Genomic DNA, 21,833 nt, shown 5'->3' on the forward strand with positions numbered 1-21,833 from the left:
GCTGAACAACTGCACTGGCTCACAAGAGCGTTGTAGAAGAGCAGGTAAGGACACGGAAGCAATAACGTGCACAAGTTTTACCATGCAGTAATTTGTTACAACCACAGGGCACGGACAGATCATCATCAGGAATATTTCTTTGTTAAACTCTTGGCACAAAGTTAATTGCTGAATTAGTGGTCAGATTTGGGTTCTCTCTTAAAAGTTGGTGATCCATCATAGACAATTATATTTTACTATTTGCATGATTTATATTTTACTATTTTTAGATGGTATCATGGTCTGATCATTAGTCCCATACATGTATAACATGAACCTGTAAGGTCATGAATAGCCAAACCTTACTTTAATGCAGCCATTGAGAAAATCCAACCCATTCCATCTACAGTAAACGACAGCCTAGTTTACTGGGATTGTCCCCAAAACCATGAGTGAAACCACAGGTCAGCTTCAGACTTTGTGGAACGTGCAGATGTTGCAATTCTTCTTGTGACTAGATGGGCCTGGGCAATCTATCTCTACGTTTATTAAATGTGGAGGTCCTCCATAAAATCCCCTCTTCTGGTCTTTTGGGATTCTGCCTCTCCAAAGTTCAACCCTTTACATTCATGATCACCTCTCACACAAAAGTGAGTGCTCTTAATCAAGTACAGGAAAGTATTTTTAAAAAAAGTCAGCCATGCTGTACTACTTTGAGCCCCACTTTGAGCCCTCTGCAAAGATGAGGACCTTTGGGAATGAAAGAAACCTTCACCCCATACAAACCCAGGCTAAAATCAACAAATGAAGGACTATATGAATGATAACCCACCTGAGATGGGAGAAAGGGCTAATGAAGAGGGAAAAGAGACCTAATGGCAAATGGTGGGGGGTGGTGCAGAACTACAAGGAGAAAATGGTGGACAGGCTGAAGGGTGAAGAGGCTTTTTTCCACTTTGCTGAAACAAGTAACATGGAAGTTCATGCTGAATTTTCTCACAGCCTTCACTGCTCAGAAGATCATGTATTTCATATAACTACACTACAGAAAAATCCATATAGTCTAAGAGGAGGCCTCCAGGAAGAAAGGTCAGGAGCAGCAGTGCTCACTGGGATTTGCACCTCACAGGTGGAAGAAGAAAGGCTGTGCAACACAGGTCTGACATGAGATGGGGCTGCTTCAAACAGCAAAGAGTGGTGTGACAGTGGCCGTGGACCAGCCAGCACTTCCAGGAGGTAACACAGTGATGGCGCGTTTGTCATTAACCACACCTTGATCCACCCCTGAGCAGGATTAAAGCTATGCATGGAACCGACCGTACCAAAAAGCTGCTGTGGAAGTTACACAGTGAAGGTGGTCCTCACGATGACTGTAAAAAATGTACACATTCTAAGAAAAGAAGCCATCATCACAACTTCAGGCAGTCAAAAATCATCTTGTTCAAAATGCTCGTGTTTGACTTCCAAATGATTTCTAAAACTACACCTTGGGAGACTTTTTCACTTTAGATTTTGAAGTCTCTGTGACAAACATGTTTCTTTTTTATATCCTTCTTTATAACCACTAGTCTAGATATGGTAGGGCTGCTGTTGCACGACTCCAGAAGGAAAAGCAGTGTGAAAAATACTGTGAAATACTCAGTAGGATTTTTGCCACAATCATTACGATCCATAAATAAGTGTTATTTATCATAGTTTCTTCTGCAGACGTTCTGTCTCAGACATATAATGTGTTGTAACAAGAAGAATCTCTTTCAAAATAGAAAAAGATTTTATCCTTTTCCTGTTGCAGAATTTATGCTCAGCAAAATTGCCATAGATCTCAGTTGGGCCTGGACTACATCCAAGGAGCTTAAGAGATTAATCATGAAAGAAACCTATCACATGATCTCTACACATAAAATCTGAACAGATATCAAAAGAGGCAAGTTATTTGAGTAATGCTTAAAACTTAATAAGGCAACAATCAGAATGAGATAGTCCATTTACAGAATAAAATGGTCAGAAATCATAACCAAATGCCATACTTCCAGAAACCAAATCTTTGGACTGCTTCCACTGCTTTAGGTGTTCAGTGACCTCCTTAGGAGCAGCGGTGATATGAACCTAGCAGAAATTTGTAGACTGATGGGAAGAAAAAGATAGCCTAATGCTTTGGTTTGGTCATAATTAAAATGAAATTTTAATGAGTTTAAGCATTAAACAAAAGCGAGTGCACGAAGCAAAAATGATCCGCAAAAGCTTTCAAAAAGTACTAAGTGAACTATAGAGTACTATAAATCTAGATTATGTCTAATTTCACCTGCAATCATACAGGACGGTTACTTGAAAGCATGAAAACAAAACACACTCTAAATAGCACAAATAAAAACAATTAAGAAACCGCACTCTTGTAATCCATCTTGGCAGATATTTTTCATGCAACAATAGAAAGAAAAGGTTCACCATCAAGAAGGGAGATCGATAAAATGTTTGTAAAGATGTATTTCTGCCAAGAATGGGGAAGAAATTTAGTCTTTATTTAAAAGCTCTTACTTTTCCTTTGTCTGGTTTCTACTTCATCTTTCCTGTTTTATTGGCAAAATAATAAAAGGAGAAATGGAGGAGGCAAAATTAAAGAAAAGGGGAAAACACATGTGCATCGTAATTTTTGAAGACAAATATTATTTCCAAACTGTAAGACAAAATGTATTTGCCAGAGGACCCACTGCACAAAAGACCAGGACACGTACACAACTGGAGTGTAGCAACATCCAGGCTGGCAGAGCTGAGAGGGATGCCACCTAACAGGTTCAGGCACTACTGACAATAATGTTGCGGCAGTCTGAGGGCCAGCGTGGACCAAATAGTCAAGGCAACTCAGGTGTCCCCAGGAGACTTCACAGCCCAGGGTTTACATAAACTGGGGACTTTGCACCGCTTCAGGGCTCAAACTTGGCTGCACACACTGGCAGCATCCCAACTGCTCCCCATCCCTATGCACACCTTCGTTTCTACTGCAGGAGAACTTGGGCTTGAAAGTGGTAAGGGAAGGATGCTATGAATCAACGAGACCCTGGTCTGGATGGGTAGGAAGGTACAATAAGAGTGCACAAACCAGAGGAGATCTGCAGGGTGCAACAGTCCTGCAGCTGAGGCTCTCCCAACTAAGCTCATGCCACTTAAGCATCCTGATATTGGGATAAAAATGGGTCAATTAAGGCTAGCACCAATATGCATACATCAGTTGTATCTTCTGACTGTTTTGTGGACATTCTTGGGAGACAATTTCATGCCTACATGAGATAAAACATCCACCTCCCCCAAAACCACAAGTGCTTTGTCTGCTGAGGTAGAGCTGGGGGACTCTGAGAGACATGCCAGAGCAGGGCAACACAAACACACCTATAAGATGGGCAGATCAGCCCAAATGGCTGACAGGACAGCAAAGTGTTTCAGTACCATTCCTAGCTCAGTGACATCTAGAGGTAGTTCACTTATTGATTAGCTGTTGGTGCAATGTAATGGGAGGAGCAGATTCTGCGTTGTCAGGCCTCAAACAGGGCTTGGACCCAAAGAGCCAGGAAGATAACAGGTCACGACTTTCCTTCCTCTCCAAGTCAAAGGCTGGAGGAGGATTGTACCTGTGCTCTAAGGTCTCCCATTGAACATGGAGTGCACAGTTCATTTGGGTTTCAGCTTCCTTTAGGTTCAGTACATACAGACTTGCTCTCATACCAGCAGCACAGTGATAATGGGCCACAACATCTCACAGACATATAGTACTACACTTTACTGTCCACTTTTAAGGGCTATGCATACTTGCACTGCAGCACATGCCCTTTCTTCACCTGACATTTAAAGAAAAGAATGAAGCCTGTCAATGGATGAAACAAGGCAACCTGCATAACAAAGGCAAGTGGGTGAGGATTTCTTTTCCCCCATATTATATATATTCCCTGTGATCAAAACCACTGGCTGTAGTCCAGCAAGCTTTAAAGGTGGTCAGGTTTCTTTGTTTAGTCAGACCATGCCTGCATTTTCATTTAAGGTGGCTGATGCTGACCAGTTCCCAGCTCACCTTGCTGCTAGTGGTCTCACTGCAGAGCAGCAGCCCCTGCCTGGTTTTGCTGTGGAACGTGTGCATTTCCCCCATGATTTAGTTGCTGTGCAGGCTGGCTTCTAGAAAGGGTACAGGAGCAGCACAACTACACAGACACCTCTAAACCAGCCAGAAAGGCTAACGAGTAGTATGAAGCCACACAGCACTGGCCAAGTTGCATTTCAAGGTGTATATTTTGGCAGCTTCATCAGATAAACTTGGTTTTGCATCTTTGCGTCAAATCCATACCACCTCTTATTTTTTGGGTGAAAAGGACACAATTATCCCTTGTTAATCAGAAGTGTTTTGTATCAGGCTAGCCAACAGGGAGCTGAAGGGACCTGTTGAATCTGAAATCACCCTTGATGCATGGCTGAGGCCCTTCAGCAGCCTGCAAGGTACCCACAGCTGTGCATGTTAGTATGGGAAGAGAGAGATGCGCTTCCTCCCCTGGCTTGGCTTCTCTGCTTTTTCAAAGGAGATGGGTTTGAGCCGACAGGTCATGAACCCACTCCTACAAACTGCTGAGCAAGGTGCAAAGGCACGTCGCATCAGCCAGCTCCGAGGTGGGCTGCAATTTCTCCAAGTCCCTCTAAGCCAGCCTCACGCAATCACCTGTCTGTCTCTTTCCCCTCGCCTCCACATGCCCTGGGCTGGAGATGCAGGCAGAGCCCTCCCTTGCATAAGGTACAGCTGGTTTGATATGGCAGTGTAGCTCTGTGGGACCGAGGCAGAATCAAGAAAAACCCAGAAGCTATAACAGATCAGAAACTGAAGCAGAACTCAGCATCATGCTCTCCCTATCTTCCTGGTATGAGTTTAAAGATACTGTTATTATTTAACTTGCTAATGCAGTCTTTGAGAGCAGGACGCAGTAACACAGTCTTAAACATCACCTTTAAGAGACACAGCCCTTATCTCACTTATTTCTTTTTATTGCACAGATAAGGTAGAGACACAGACAGAATATAGGCAGAAAAAAAAAAGCTGCTATGTTGCTAGGAAACTAATTCAGAAAACACCAACGATACTTACAGGGTAAGGTTGAACAACAGTAAGAAGGATTGATTCTTTGCAGCTTCTATAAAAAGAAAAAGAAAGTAAAATCAAGTAAAGATTCGTACTTTTATTCACTACAGATAACCAGCTTTTCTTTTTAATGGAGAAAACCGCAGTTATATGGCAAAATGTTTATTACAATCCCATAGCAGAGAATTAGAGAGATGAATAATATGCCAAAATAACAATGGATATTAAAAAATAAGTTTTTCCAATCTAACAAAATGAATTGATTTAACTTTACAGTTTATACTATGAAAGATTATCTTAGTCAGAGAGACCTGCATGCTGCAATAACAGTTTTCTCCAGCAAGAATGGAATGGAATAACATTTGATTAATCCTATCAGTTCAGCATCTATAGACTATGAATTTCTTTCACCTACGTTACAAATGCAAGTCACTTTTTATACCTTCTAGCTCTTGTGCTCTTCATGCCAAATTTATCTGAAAACAGCAGTGTTTTCAAAAGAAAAATCAGGACAAAATTTAGCCTCCATTTCTTCTCTAGCTCGCCTTCTTAAATGGGTGGAAAAATAATAACATTTGGTGAACACCCTCATTAGAATTTCTACGTTTTTACAATATTGCTAAAGAAAGGTTTTTCTTTGAAATTGAACAGCTCTTCTTTAGGATGAAACTAGTAAATGGAAAACATATAAGCAGCTCTAAAAAAACCCAACAGATTTACAGGATAAAGAGAAAAATTATTAGGAATCTTGATATGATTAAGTGGTCTAGAAAAATAACAAATGTATATTTTGACTACTGGTGGGCAGTTGGGGGTGGATAACTGGGGAAAAATAAGGTTAAAGTGGAAGAAGAGGGAAGAGAAGCCAATCAGAGTCAATATCTCTTACATTACATTGTTGGTCAGATGGCTGCTGAGGGCAGTATTAGCTAAGAAAAGGTCAGCTGCCATTTTGTTGAGATGGAGTTGATTTTCTGCTGGTTTTATTACTTTCAAACACAATTAATTGCTTATTTATGTGGTTTCTTGCCTGGCTAACTGAAGTGCAACTGATTTGGCATGCCTGACCTGTTCAGCAGAGCTCACTAAAATAAATCACACTGTATTGGTCTTATACAGTGTCACCTTACATGCATATTCACACCACTGATACACAACTTAAAAAGCCAAAAAGCAAAGAAAACAGAGGAGAGATGAAGGCCCGGTCAGGAAATCGGTCTGGAAAGTCAGGCTATACTTGATGAAGCCAAAACATCTCTGAAGGCCAACTGGGATAGCAAATTCTACTTCTGCCAAAGCCATCAGTCACACAAAGGGCAAGGTCTGACCAAATAACCCCTAACTAAAGAAAAATTTGTTACGCTTCAATTTTTACTCCTCTTATCAGATATTTGTATCACTACAATATGAGTACAGGTAGACTTTTCAAAAGGAGGGAGGGATTGGTTGCTTATCTGAGCTTCGAACAACAGGAATAAAATTGAGTTAGAAAGTTCAAAAAAATTAATGAGGAGCTACATGTGGTGAAAATTAAATATTCTGCCACAAAACAGCATAATTTTATCCCCTCCAGATATAACTACTTTCCTTAAAGTAGTTTCCCACAATTATTTTTCACTTCAACAAAACATGTTCCAAAGTTAAACTCTAGAAATGGCTTATTCCATCACGAAACAGCCTTTATTTACAGTGCTCATATTTCTGAAAATTTACTGTTCATTTTTCAGGTCTGTAAGCTACAGTTTTGTAAATCTCCACAATCATTTTTTAGTATTCTCCATTGCTATTCTTGAAGAGTTTATAGCTTATAATTTAAAAAGAAAGCAATCCCCATTCTGTTTCGGCTAACAATAGGATTCCCTCTACTTTTTTTGTATTCTAACTACCACATTTTTGGGAATCTGAAAACATGTGATAAGAAATGTAATTTATTTCAGGAATCTCCCAGTCACACTATGCTATCCATACCTATCCAATTTGTCACCGCTATATTAATCTAGGCAAGCGAGTAGATGAAAAAGCCCGCAGTTGTCAGTTATGGGATAAACTGCAGCCCTGGGATAACTACTCCATGCTCAGCTGACCTCTTCAATTACTTTTGACCCGCTAATTTATGTTTCTCATGCAACGTAAGATTTCCACCACCCCTGCCTCCTGCAGTCCAGCTACCTTAGAGAGTTGCCCTTAAAAAAGAAAATCAGCTTCTCCTTAAAAAGTTTTAGAGCTCTTCATTATTCTTGGATTAATCCTGTCCAGGTGCCAGCGTAGGCAAGATTCATCCTAGACTAACAAGAGCTTTTATAAACCAAAAGGTCAAAAGATTTATTCTGGGGACAAGACTTTTTCACAGGATAATCACTTGCCGTGAAAGGATGCTAGACCCTGGACCGTTCATTCAACATTTGAGGCTATAATAAGGCCATTTGGAGTATCCGTACCCAAACATGTTACACGTACATAAAGCAGGTGTCAAGCACCACATACAGTCCCCTCATCATTAGAGAAAACATTTCCTATAAAACACATGCTACATACAAAACACAGCACAGTTAAAAAGGACTAAATATTTAATCAGCAGCTTTTTGATCTGCAGTACTCAGTCACGACTCCTCCACTTGTTTTAAAACCTTCCCAACTCATGATGCCAAAACTCTATACCACAGCACACCACTTTCTACTTCCAATACTGTTAGCAAATTCTATATATCTGATAACTCTTGCGCAGCACTGGAGGCTGACAATCGCACCATGTATTGTATATATCACAGTAATGGAAAACCAGTGGAATCACTGACCATGTTCTGTGATCTGTAAGTTTTGTAGCTTAAATGGTGTGTACATATGTTTGTCCATGTGTGACAGTAGAACATATAAACGGTTTAGATTAGATTACATGATTACATAAACTAAGTATGTCATCACACTTAAATGTGAGCTACTTCTTTTAAACAACTTCTGAAAGACAGTTGCAAAGGCCAAAAAAACCCATTTGCAGTCTTACTTTCCCCTGACACATCCTTCCCCCTTTAAGAACGTGACTAAAGGAAAAAAAAAAAGAAAGTATATTTATAGATATTTTATTCTCTTTCATAGTTACTTAACCACAACCTAACTGTTTATCTTTTACATCTACATACTCTTTTAGAGTCACTCAAGACCAAACATCTGCAACTCCAAGCTTGGACAACAGCTGTGCACTTTTTGGGTACTCTGCCATCTGACCAGCTAACACCAACACCACAATAAAATATCATCATGTTTCTTTCATTTCCTGACATTAGAATCAAATGGTGAGAACAAGACTAAAATCTCAAAACTTGATGGGAATTTCAGTGATTCATCCTTCTGTCCTTCCTTGTGCCCCGCATGATGATTATATTTGTCTGGTCTCCCTACTCCTTACAGCTACTTAGGCCGTAACAAGGAGAGAATATAGATGGTTCAAGAATCAAATTATGACGCATTATAAAGGTTAAAATTGTATTGCTAAGTATCCCACATCTCAGGCTACATGAGGCACTAGCATTCAGCTACAATGCCAGCCATTGACTTCATCTGTGAACTTGTGGTTAGAAATGAATTCTGTTTCCTTCTAGCCGGAAGAGAGGAAGGGATGTGAGGGCAGACAAGGGACATGGGGTGATTCCCAGTGTCTGAGCCATATGGAATAAGTGGCTCTGTTATTTGTGTGTCCTGCAGCAAATATAGCATATGAATAAAGAGGAAGTATATATATAATTACCTATACTCACTCTTTAGAACAGAGAATGGGAAATTATTAATTATATTTAGGAACTGACACATAATAAATAATACCATTTACAGGGAATGCAATTAAGAAAAATCCTTCTCTTAACCATCTTATCTCCGTTTCGCTCACACCGAACACCAAATTCTGAAACCCTTCTTTTGAAATGCTTTGTTCTCTGCTATTTCAGGATCTTCTGTTTCACTTCGGGTCTCACTATTGATGAGAAAGGTTTGAATTTCACAGTTATGGAGTGTGATGCCGTGATTTGCATCATGCTTCACACTACATTTTTGAAGTAAGGAAAATGAAATCAGTAGGTCAAAAACTAACTACAAAATGTAACAGGTGACCTCAGATGCCCCGCTCAAAGCTAAGGGAAGTGCAACTCATCTTCAAATTCTAGCATCTAAGGCTACAGAAAAATCATTCAGCATTTGAGTATCTTTCATTATTATGAAGATTAAGGCAGTAATAATGAACAGAGTTTGGAAAGTCACTCTAGTGTAGTACATTTCAAATTATTTCAAAAGGATCATTTTGATTTGAGCTGTATATACATTTTTACATAAAACCTGTTCTACAGTGGTTATCGTCACACCTAAGGAAGCTCCAAATTTCACCTCTCCAGACTTTTGTCATGAGCAAGAGTTCCTGTGGAAAAGAGCAGCTTGTCCCAGAGATCTGCCTAGATTTATTTCCAGGGCCGAACACATCTTCTAGAGGTAGCTCCATGGGACAGAGTAGACCCATCTTAACCCAGTGTTGCCTCATCCTTTGCTGTTATGCAGCCTCCCCCAGTCCACCTCCAGGTCCTGCAATGATGCCAGCCTGCCTTAGTGGACAAGGACAACCTTGATAAGCTAGCGGACAAACTCAGTATTCATTAACACCCATGAAACAACACAGAGGGACAGGGGGAGAGAGGCTTTAAGAAGATTACGCGTTTCCCCAAGGCTATTTTTGTCACAGGAGAGGCAGCGCTGTACAAACACAAACACACAAACTTAAAGCCCATGCAGTCCAGCTCCTCTGCACTGGAGAATGCCCTCAGCAAGAGCCATGGTGTGCAGGGCTCTTCCCTCTCTGTTTCCAAAGGCAACAATGCAGCACACAAACTACAGGCAGCATTTCCATTACTCAGTAGCTTCTAACTGAAAAGTACAATAGATTAAACAAGGCTGGAAGCCATGCTACTATGGGCAGATCTCTTCTGGCCTCTTCATTACATCTATCCATAGATGAACATTGTTTTAGCAGCAGGTGAAGAATCTGGCCTCTCCAAGCCTAGGAGAAGGATATTTTCCAGACAATTTTTAGGGGAACACAGAAAAACATACTTTCTCAAGAGGTTGCCAATATATGGCACAAGAACTGCTCGGAGGATGACAGTGGGATTTCAGTCTCTGCCTGTCCAGCTGGCTGCACTGACCTCGACCTCCGGGAAGTCTCTCTGAAGATCCTGTACACAACTAGGTATAGGCTATCCTGCCATCACACTATGCAGGCAAGGTAGGGTATGCCATTCATGGCACTACTTCCCCAACTCCATCTCAGAAGGCAGTTGCAGGAACGCAAGCAGGCAAGAAATGTAGCAAGAGGCTCACAAAATAAGGTACGCTACTGCAAAGGTGAGGTGCGGGGTCCCACTTTGGGGAGGAGGAGTAAGGTTCCATTATCTACAGAGAGAGGAGATGGGAGATGAGGCCAAGGTCTTGCTTTGGGGGCAGACACATGAGGAACAACCTAGGAGGTGAATGGGAGCATCAGGTTAGATGCTGTTTTTTCCTGGATGACTGAGCATATAACACAAAGACCACGGTGTTCAGGTCTTATTTTTGGAGACAGGGAGGGTGCATTGGGATCCCTGGTATCAGAAGGCAGAGGGATCACACTCATAGTTGGAAAGCTGGTGGCTGCTTCTTCCACCACTGTTAATGGTATTACCTGCCCTTAGCCTCACTGCCAATACAGTGAAGTACTCTTGTCATCCAAGCAACTTCAACTTGTGAACTCCTGAACCCCACAGTTCCATTTGAATAGCCCTTCTACTTCACAGGGTCCTTCAGATTTAACCCTGCCATTAAATGTGTGAGGACTTGCAGTGGCAGAAGCAATCTGCACAAGAATCTGGGAATTTTACAGAATTCCTGTTCGAATGTCTGAGCCCTAAAAACTGTGCAAGTAATGGATGTTTGAAATGACCGCTGCTACATAAAGTATAAAATATACAAGCATGGGATTACTACTGCACGGCAGGATCAAACAGCAGCAGAAACACAGCTGAGAGAAAAGATACTCTGATTTGAACATAAATAACTTCAATAATAGCATACAGAAAATTACTGTCAAAGCAAATTGCATTTCATATAAATGTTCTTCTTTATTTTAAAGGTCTGGCATGGTGTGAAAGTCAATCTTTAAAATTGTCACAGTCTGCAGCTGGCACTAATTGGAACCCTTGTTGGCAGTCTCCATAAGGGGCCAAGAAGCAAGCATGTCTGCAGGCTGAATTACACTTGCTTCCTCCAACAGAAGTGGTCCCTTCAGATAAGGGCTGTGGCACACTGGCAGGCTTTCATACAGGAGATGCCATTTCAGATGCCTCTGCAGTAAAGGCTTGGAGAACAAAAAAGCCTCCATTCTCTAAGGCTGTCCATCTGTCAAGCTTTCGCATGTACCAAAATCAATGTGTTTTCTTTATTTGCACTCTGGCAAGATGAGCCCTTTAAAGAAGCTGTTCTTGAATTTCAGTGCTTTATGAAGACCTATATTTACCTGTAGCCAAAATCATCCTTCTCTCCACAAATACCCAAAGTTGTCCAGTTGCTTATATTCTCAACTTTAGGGCTATAATCTTTGTAACTGAGTTACCAAAATGTTAGTCAAACAGTAAATACCTGTGCGTTGCTGTACAAGAGCCCGTGGTAAGGCTGCCTGAATATCAAAGGCTGCTATCTAACTGCTGAGCAATGTTACCTGCAGTCCTCTACTAGACAGTGTCTTACCAATTCCTTCTTACTACATTGGCCTTCAATCAATTCTGGAGTACAACTCTTAATATCAGCAATATGCAGAAAACTCTACACTGACTGGGCCGCCTTCCTTAGGCAACATTTCTCCTACTTACACAGGCCCTGAGAGTTTCCCTCAGCCCCTAGGAGAACTTGGGGTTAAACCTCAGGATGAAGTAGAGTTACTAACACTGGAGTTGTCTACTCCAACTGAATCAGTATTTGCTCATTTTGGCCAGTGTAAAAACTGAGAGCCAGATGGGCATGCATACATATCTGATGGACTGAGACTTTCACCAAGAGACTTTCACCAAGTCTGACCGTTAGCACGCTACTGCCATGCGATCGCAGCATAAATTACTTCACGCTGCATGAAGATGCCATACTGCCAAGGAGAAAAATGTAGCGCTTACTCCCCTATTAATTAATTGTTCAGCTGTCCTCTTCTAATTAGACTTTCTGCACATTAGTTTTAAAGGATCAAAGACAGATAAAGCGGGATAATATTGGTCTCTCAGGTCACTCATCCAGGCCAATGTTTCAGTCCTAGTTTTCCTATCATTAACTGCCAAAGCCTCAGAAGCTCTGAGGAGAAGTTAATTCTCAATGTGCAATGAGCAAAATGCAATATAAGCCAGCCCCAAGTTGTCTATTGATAAGACATCTTTAGGAATGGTGCTATGGCACTACTATACAATACTATCAAAGTAAAACATTTACAGAACAGGGTGGTCTCACCCTGGAAACGGCAGTTGCACTCTCCTGAAACTTTCTCCTCTTTATTTGCCAGAATATGTTGTTTCCATCAGACTGCAGTAACTTTTAAATGGCATTTCCGTGGCATTTTGGGTGAGCCCTTCCAGAGGGTTTCTAAGTGAGCTAAGTGCTGTTTTCCTGTTCCGCAGCTGCCCATGTGCAGAAGCAGGCAGGCACGCAATGGCTGCCCACTGCACACGCTACTTGGGTAGGTTAAACCCATGCAATTAACTTGGTATCACTGACCTTTTGCACTAACATACTTGCTGAGGACCTGCAGGAATTTGGACTGCACCGAAACACTGAGGTTGCAGAACAAAACGCACGACATGGCAAATTCTAACCGTTCCACAAAATCCAACCCAATGGTGACATGAAAGATTATGCTTTGAAGAAGTGGCATGAACTAATTCTCATGTGCAGCCACCAGAGACCTGGCAACAATTATGAAATCTATTCTGATTATTCCATCATTTCTTAACTTCAACCTTCAAAAATGGAGCCATCATAACTTTGTTACAGTTGCATATGTGGTCACAGCAAAATCTAATTTGAAAAATGCTAAATATAATTACAAGATTGTTCTAGTCTTGTAAATTTTTGTAAATACATCTGGATATGCAAACTGGATTCAGAGTTCGTTTACCTGGGAGAGGGAAAGAAAAGGACTACAACACCTTGAGTGCTTTTCTGTGCAGGTCCCACATGTTCCTCTGCATTATCTGAATTAGATTAAAAGAGGCTTTCTTGTGCTCTACTGAATTTCCATCAGTTGCTTAGACATCTTCATGCAGTCACATAGCCATCTGAATTTTTACTTCAATAGTGGAAACAGACAAAATAAGAAAGCCTAAAGAACTGAAGGAAATGATGAGGCAACTTTCCAAACCCTGAAAATTGGTGTTATTCCATTCACTTATTTCAGTGCTAACCAGAGATTAACAATACGATCTAGCAAATAAAAAGGATGTTTCAGAGAGCAAATGTAACTCTAATATTCATATAATGAAACCCTGCTGCTTTCTTTTTTTTTTCTTTCAAAGAGACACAACATAAATTTTCACTTGGGAAGGAAATTCCCTCTTCTAATGGTTTATTTTTAATGTCTGTTTTTGCTGACACTATGTTAGTAAGTAACAGTCATCCTTTTACTTGCTGCAGCAGACCTCTCATGCCCCATGGGAAGTGAAAGTTTTGATTTCACCGATTCTGGGCTACTTCTTTTTAAGTGGCATGCTTTAGATGAGGACATCTTGACAATGGGGAAAAAAGAATAAAAGAGAAATAATAATTATTTGAAGAGTCACACAGTACCAGGAAAAAGATCAGTAGCAAAAGACCAACAGATATGGTGATGGCTTGACAATACACTAAATTAGGCTTCCAGAACAGGACTGGAAAAATCTCTGGACGTGTGCTGCACAGCTCTGGAGCGGTGTGTGAACAGCATCTGTCAGTACCAGCATGCTCAGAAACTTCAATAAAACAAATTTTATACAGGATCAGGTATTGTCCTTCCTTCAGCAAATGCCATAAAGTTAGCAGACAAGTCAACAAAAACTTCATGGCACGTATAATGGCTAATTTCATAGAAATGTAACTCTGTGCCCTGGTTAAAACTGCACTGGTGATTGAACAAGCAAGGTGCAGCTCTGCTACCACTAACCATGAAACTGAAGTTGGTCTGACAAGTGACTCCTTATAGGCCACAATGACTTGAAAGGATGTGAGGGGAAGCGTGCTTGCTATGATGGTCACAGCATCCTCTGGCAGCAGGCAAAGCGACACTGCTGCCCTCCTCACGAAACTCTGCCTCTGGAGGAGCTCTTCCTTGCCTACCCAGTCTTCTAATAAAAGTTAAGCAGTTGATATACTGACATCGACATAATGCAAATATTGCTTCATTAGTGCTTCTATGTTCCCAACAGCCTCCCCCTACTCTGATTTTTGTCATAGGCGGACATACTTTGCACAGAGAGCAGATTTACTGTATAGGCTGGTGCAGCATTTTGCACAGTAAAGCTTGGTCAATCTAGATAGTGTGGCAGTGAAGAGATGAATAAAAAGGGTAATTCAATGAAATGCATTATCTAATGCCAAACAGTCTGAATAAATAATTATGGCAATGGATTAAAACAAACACCAGTATAAACTTGTTGTTCCTTGCTGAGAAACAAGGAAATTGCGTACTCTGAAATCACTTTTCAAATTGGAAATAAGGAAGTGAAATAAAAGATAGTTGAAGAACTGTCAGGAACTGTAGGGGAGCAATGCATGCACCAATAGATTGCAAAAGAGGTCTATGGGAGTTACATATTAAAGAGGAGGAAAGATCACTAAAAAAGAGAAAACCTTAAAGATGTTGTTGTGTGACAAATTAACCATAATCTTTGACGATCAGAGCTTCATTTTCATTTGTACTGAAGCATTAGAAATCATTACACCTGCTATTCATAATCTGTACGGCACTGGCATTTTCACTTTCAGATTAGGGCATTGTCTATGTAGTAATGAAAGTTCAGGCATTCACATACATCCTTCATTCCTGCAGCTATTCCATTTTTTATCTTCCTTAATGCTTTTTAAAAAGGAGAACATCAGATAACTTTTGCTGATGAAATGTTAAATGCTTTAGGAGCATCTTGTTTTAGAGAGTTATCTGAGTTTTTATTAATAATGCATAACATTCATATAGGGCTATTTTGTGATGGAAGCCCTTCACAGACATTATCTTAGCTCTAAGTAATCCAGCCAATAAAGAAAAAGAAATCAAGAAGAGGAAGACACATTCAGAAATGAGATAAAGCTCTAGAATTCTAAAGAATATTGTATTTTCAAGCACTATATTATATACTGTTCTCAGTTCAATATTATTGGCTTTATTATTGTTCCTTTAGAAAAACACGTTCATTCAAAGAGTAAATGGTATTTTTCTTTCAGATGCCTGAACACTATTCTTTATGCTTTTAAGTCCTATCTGCTTTGTGGAACGATCCAATCTAAGAGTGCCTCTATTCTTTGTTATGGAACACATTGCTATTATTATGTTTTAAATAATTAAACATTCATGGAAATAGTTTTAAGAAATAAATGTTCCAACAAAAGATTCATTCAATTCCTCATTAAGAAAAGTTTCAGTGGTCAGTGGCTTGATTTTTGTTGGGATTATTATTAGTAGTAGTAGTACTATATCTGCAAGGTAAGAGAATTGAGGGATACTGAGCTGCAGAGACTAATGCAGAATGATTTTTGCTTACTGAGTCTGCAATAGCAAATTGGTTGGTCAGATGCCAAACACATATCCATGTGCCACTGCAGCAGCATAAGTGATGGCAAATGTGATTTTATAATGGTTTGGATGGGCAGCCAAAGAGGCTACTCCCCACACATTGTTTAATATATTTAAGATGTAGACTGATATGAGGAGAAATTGAGTCAGAATTGTTGCCAGCCAATTAACCACTTGCTTCTGTTAAATTACATTAGTTATAAAAAAGTTATTAAAAAGCCATGAATATACACCACATAGCCACAATGTTTAAAATTAAAAGTTCACCCCTCCTTTTTTTTAAAAAAAATGTATTTATTTATTGTGCTAAAATTAATAAGATATGACTTTTTAACAGCTATTCTAGTGTTAATTTTAATACATCTAAATATTTATGCTGTTATACCCTTAATTCTTTTCCCCTTCTGTACGACTAGAACTACGTAATTTGTTTTACTTTTTCCTTGGGACAAAGATTCACTAATACAAGTCTCATAGAAAAGTTACAAAGCAAATGTATGCTGCAATAAATGTGGTCCTTGAGATAAAACTGAAATTACACTTAAGCAGAAATTCTTCCTTGATAAATGCAAAAATATTGCAAAATATTGGGGGGGGAAGGAATGTTTGAAAAGGGGAGAAGAAAATTACCCTGCAGACACAAACCAAGCATAAAATGCCAAATGGTTGCATTCTTCTATCCACACAGAAAATTAAGACATAATGGCAGTGCAGTCGGAGGCACCAATGTGAGCTTTAGCCTAGATATGATGGCTAACAACAGCAGTAAAAATACGATGCCTCTCTCTTCAATATCAGTTATTCCCACCCCAGAAAACGCCCACACTTGCAGAGCCAAGCCGGTGCTTCGTTATCTGTACCAGTCAGATTAAAGTTCACTTGGGGATACGATTAGCACACGTGCTGCATTCAGGCCAGCCCCAGCCCACCGCCTCTGCAGCACTGCCACGCTCTGCGCTGCAGCAAAAAAAAAAGTGAAAATCAACCAGTTTTGTCACTGTCCTCTCCTGCTCCTTAGAAGCGGTGGGTAACAGTCAGGACTGAAGAGAAGGACAGTAGAACGTCTCTCTGCTCTTTAGGAAAATGGTGAGGGGGAGGAGGGAAGCTGTTCATGGAGGAGGCGAATATATAACTCACCATATAGCTGCAGCCAGAAGGTGGTGGGAGGGAAGATGGATATTGGTATATGGAAAAGAGAAGAAAGGAGTGACTTCATGCAACTTGCTAAATTAATTTTATAGGCATTTTCTAAATAATTTATCTGGTACACTTGCATATTTTTTTTTTTCCCCAGCTAGATTTACATCCCTGGGTGGCTTGGCAGGGCACTTATGTTTTCCCAGAGAGCGCCAAACCTCCTGCAGACAGCGGGACCCACGGGAGCTGCGCCGCCCTGCACCGAGGGTGCTGGGGAGGGAGCAGGCCATGCCCTGGCACAGAGGCTGCCCTGGCAAGGCCACAGCCTCTGCGCCTGGCATAGCCGCTCTACTGTATTGAGCAACGATCTGACACAAAACCCTTAAGCAGGCAGCCGCCTTACACAAGTGCTCTCTAAGCACGAGCCATTATACCACAAGGGGTGAGGGCACACCACCGCTGCTGCCTCTGGCTGCAGCTCTGAATCAGCCTGTCCATAACCATCTCCTCTGGGCCGATGCCAGTGCTGCTGCCAGCGTGGGCTGCGCTCATGGACGGCAGGTTTCCGAGGCAGAGTGCAGAGAGGCTTGCCTGTGAATTGCAAAATGGGCTGAGATGAGAGAACGCAGCCGAGAGGCTCGGTCCAGCCAGCACAGCCAACTATCCCCAGCACCCATCCTAACAGCACTTTGGTGGTGAGATTCACCTCAAGCTGTCTAATGGCATCAAGTACCACAGCTTAAAGTACTTCTCTAGATGCTTTCCGTAATCAGAGGGACAGCTGCAAACAGTTTCTCCCATCTTCAGCATGGCTGCAGGCAACAAGCTTGGGCTAAAGGTTCAACTTTAAACAGCTGGAGTTCATAGAAGTGAATTTTCAATCAGGTATGGGAGCAGTTTTATTGTTGAAAAAACAACCCTGGCCTGTCAGACGCACAAACAGGCCAGCAGGCTGCTCTGTAGGCCGCACACAGGGTTTTAGTGCACCTCAACTCCACTACCTGGCTTTGGACACTGCAGGGCTGGCTCTTGTTGTCTGAGCTAACTCAGGTATGCTGCATAAAAATGTCTCCTATATAAGCTAACAAAACAAATTCAACGAGTCTGAAAAGTATGCGGTATCAACATTTCCCTTCTACAAAGTAACTCCTATAAGGAACAACCTGAGGGTTTTGCAGTTTTCTTCTCTTGGGCAAAAACCCCATTCTTCTCTTGAACAGCTTATACTTCCGTATCATCATTAGTATGTTGAGAATTTTCATTTAAAGCTAGTTGATGAAGTCATTAGGCACCACAGATATCCCTCACTTCAGCTGCAATGATGAGATAAGCATCAAAAAAAGCTTCAAAAGTCTTATCTTCTTCATTTGTACACACTGACAATGATCTATCTGTGCAAGAGTAAATTCCTTGTTCCAAGGACACGCATTAAAATTCAGTTCTCAAAGGGGATGTAACAGAGGATTTAGCATGCAAAGGATACACGTTCTTTAAAGGCTATATGTCAAACTGCAAGATTAAAAATAGACTTGTCAAAATTGAGTCTGACAGAAATCACCACAGCATCTCCTATGTTCCAATGGACATAATACTCTTCATTATGTAGTCACACAGTAATTTTTCTGGGCAACCTGGAGACTTCTCTGGAGTCTAATTAGACTGCAAATGTGATTTTAAAAAAGAAAATTAAACCATTATTTTAAAATTACATTTACTGCTGATGCAAAGTGCCAGATTATGAGTACTGGCTGGCAGTTTCTTCACATCTACAGGTCAGTAGTTTTTCCCATACGTGTACGCGAGGAGAACAGTTACAGTCCATCCTTATGCATAATTTCGGCCTTTAGGTTGAATCTCTCAGTGAAAACTGGATGAGAGCAAGAACAAGTTCTAAACGGATAGGTCAGAGAACACTGATAATACATTTTTATCACCTGCAACCCAAACAAGATACAAAACTGGCCAGGTGCATTACGCTAATTCCTCATGTCATGGGTGGCAAGAGGAGAATAAAAAAAATTTTAAAAAGAGTTCAAAATTATTAATCTGTGATTCTACAGAAAATGATCCAACTACTAAAAGTTTTTTAAACCTCGCAAATCCCCCCCTCCCCCAAGGTATTTTTCATTTCCTAATTCTGTCCTATCATGACTTTTTGCATTTCAGTGATGCTAAAAGATAATCTCAGGGCATGAGCTCTTAGTCTACAAAGGATCAACAGCACAAAATCGTATAAAGGAAAGAGGCAGGGGAGAGAAGTATCCTTACAGAATCAGATTCTCAAAGCAATCATTAAAAAGAAAAGTGGAGGAGGGAGATCAGAGAGCTCTGAGAGGATTTAATTTGCTTGCTTTTCTCCCCCTACCCGCTCCCCAGCTGCAGCTTCCTGAGAAACGCTCAGAGTTCATACCTTCCCTGTGACTCGTCTGAAGATCCAACCTCCAGAAGGGAAGCTTCAGGAAGGTCACCTATGAAGGGGATCTTTGTTGCCCCTCGAAATCCTGAAGTTCGGCATTTGAGCCACATACTATAAGCATTTTTAAAGGCAATTAGAAAGAATACACTCTCCTAGTTCTTTGCTTCATCCTGTGAGACCAAATGCCCAATTTTGCTTAGCTGTTGTGCATGCTGCAGTTGCCAATATCATTAACCCATTTATTCAGCCTGATGCACCTCAACATTTTGCAAGATGTGGTGACTTTGTAACTTCATTTGCAGTGCTGCTGCTGCCTTGCTCCAGGTCGGGGCAGTGTCCCTGTCTGAGCAGAGACCTGGAGAGCTATTCCTTTCCTGGCCCTGGACAAAAAAAAATCCCAGGTGTCCCAAAGGCAACACATGTTTTGGTGACTTGCATCCAAATTCATTGGTTACACAAAGCCAGCCACTGGAGGTGCTTATGGATCCCTACAGCTGACTTATGCTGACTTAGACCTGCCACCCCTTTTATCTCTCTCCTGGGAGATGAAAGAAGTGGCAGGCTGCCTCGGCTGCATCCCCCCTGGGGTTCACCATGAGAAGCAAGGGCAGAAGAGACATCTCTTCTCTAACCTGCAGTCTTTTTTTTTCCTGTGTCCTGGGAAATATTCCAGCTCCTTCAGATGCCACCTACCTCTGGTTCATCTACGAAGAAGTAATTTGGAAAATTCTGCTACTCTGGAAACATGTGAGTCCTTCCCTTTTGCAGAGTATGGGTAAGGTTTGCACACAGAGTCATTCTCATGCACTACAGTGGGGAAGATGGAAGGGAAAGGGAGAGACAATGGTAAGTCTATGATTTCTACTTTAAGAATCCATATTAGATATATTCACTAAGGACATCTTTGAGTATATGTACAGCCAATGAAGGGAAGGTAATGTTGTAGGCTGCAGTGTGTTGGAGAGAAGAGAGGAAAACAGGAACCTGTAGGTTCCTGTTGTGCTGCTTTTTAAGGGAAAAAGAAAAAGACCAAAAGTCACCAAGAGTATTCAGGACTGCTAGAGGACATGTAGAAAAACAGAGGAAAAAATACTTATGCTTTTTCTAATTAAAAGGCCTGTAGAAATAAATCTTCCCCAAGAGATAATATTCTGTAAACAAGTCCTTGTGTGGTCTCTCTGACCTTTCTCTGAAACAACTGGAACTGGTCCTATCAGATACAAAATGCTGGAATAAATGGATTTTGGATCTGATTTGGTCTAGTGGTTCCTAAATTGTTATATTCCCCTTCCAAGTGATTAATTTGGTTCATGAAAGCTTGTGATAATGCTCACATTGCGAGGTTACCCAGTACACACAGTACTGACATTTTTGTTTGATGTTTGCTTCTCATCAAAGTTCTCCTGAACTTCGGCAATCACCACTGAAATATCTGTTACATGGAATGTAACTGTAAGTCCTGAATCTAATCAACTTCCCCTGCACAAAATGCTAAGCTCAGGAAGGAAGATGATTTCACTGAAAAACACATTAAAATACATGTTGTAAAGAAGGGTGCTATCAGTTAACCACATGTTTTGTTTTACTTATTTAAGCTCTATTTTAGTAAGTCAGAATTTGAAATATGGAAGCATTTCTGATTCAACCTGCTTTGGGTTTCCAGCTCTCACACGGTACTGAGCACTAGAAAATTAAACCAACTAAAGGAAAGTAAAAACAGAAACAAGAAAAAGAATGAAATTTTATTTAAATAACTTTTCCATTATTATTATTATTACTGAAAAGAAGGTAGTGATGATGCAAATGAAGATAGTTCTTACAATCCATCAGGTAAATGGTTAAACTACATGTACCACTTGGGAGGAAGAGGATGAAGACAGAAGTAGCAGACAAGATGTGGCAAAGGCAGCTCTCCTGGGCATGGCCCCCCTTTCCTCCCCCTCTAACCTCTTTTCCTGGTAAAACAGCCTCAGGAAAAAGATTAACTGATCTCTATCAGAAACTTTATCTCAGTGCTGTCAAACTCATGCATTAAATAACGGTGTATCAAAGTTCACCATGACTTAAAAGCCATGATGCCAGCTATGATAAAATGTGGATCTTCTGTTTTCTCATGTTTGGTCTTTCAGAGCTCAGGATTTTCTCCTCTTTCTGCAATCAACAGGACTGCGCTCTACCTCTTAAACAAAACTGGGATTTTCACCCATTCGCAGGAACATCATGACTCATAACAAAGTTACCTAATAGTTTAATTTGGACTCATGAGAGAAATATAGGGAAAGGACTTCCAACTGCCTGCTATTGTTCAGTAGCTACATAAAAAATACCCACTGTTTTTTTCTCTTGTAGCTACAAAGCGAAGTCGAAGGCTGCTACTGCAAGTT

The 21,833-nt window shown here is 40.8% G+C and overlaps 1 protein-coding gene across 2 annotated transcripts in view; it reads right to left on the minus strand.

Annotated features, from left to right (window-relative positions):
• The window catches only part of FRMPD4 (FERM and PDZ domain containing 4), a 313,673-nt gene that overhangs the window by 26,463 nt on the left and 265,377 nt on the right, over positions 1–21,833 (minus strand). For both annotated transcript variants that reach the window (XM_064475449.1, XM_064475457.1), the window contains exon 5: positions 5,096–5,141. In XM_064475449.1, the coding sequence (XP_064331519.1) occupies positions 5,096–5,141 (46 nt within the window). The remainder of the gene's footprint in view (positions 1–5,095; positions 5,142–21,833) is intronic.

The sequence above is a fragment of the Phalacrocorax carbo genome, chromosome 1 (assembly GCF_963921805.1).
Source record: "Phalacrocorax carbo chromosome 1, bPhaCar2.1, whole genome shotgun sequence".
Lineage (NCBI taxonomy): Eukaryota > Metazoa > Chordata > Aves > Suliformes > Phalacrocoracidae > Phalacrocorax > Phalacrocorax carbo.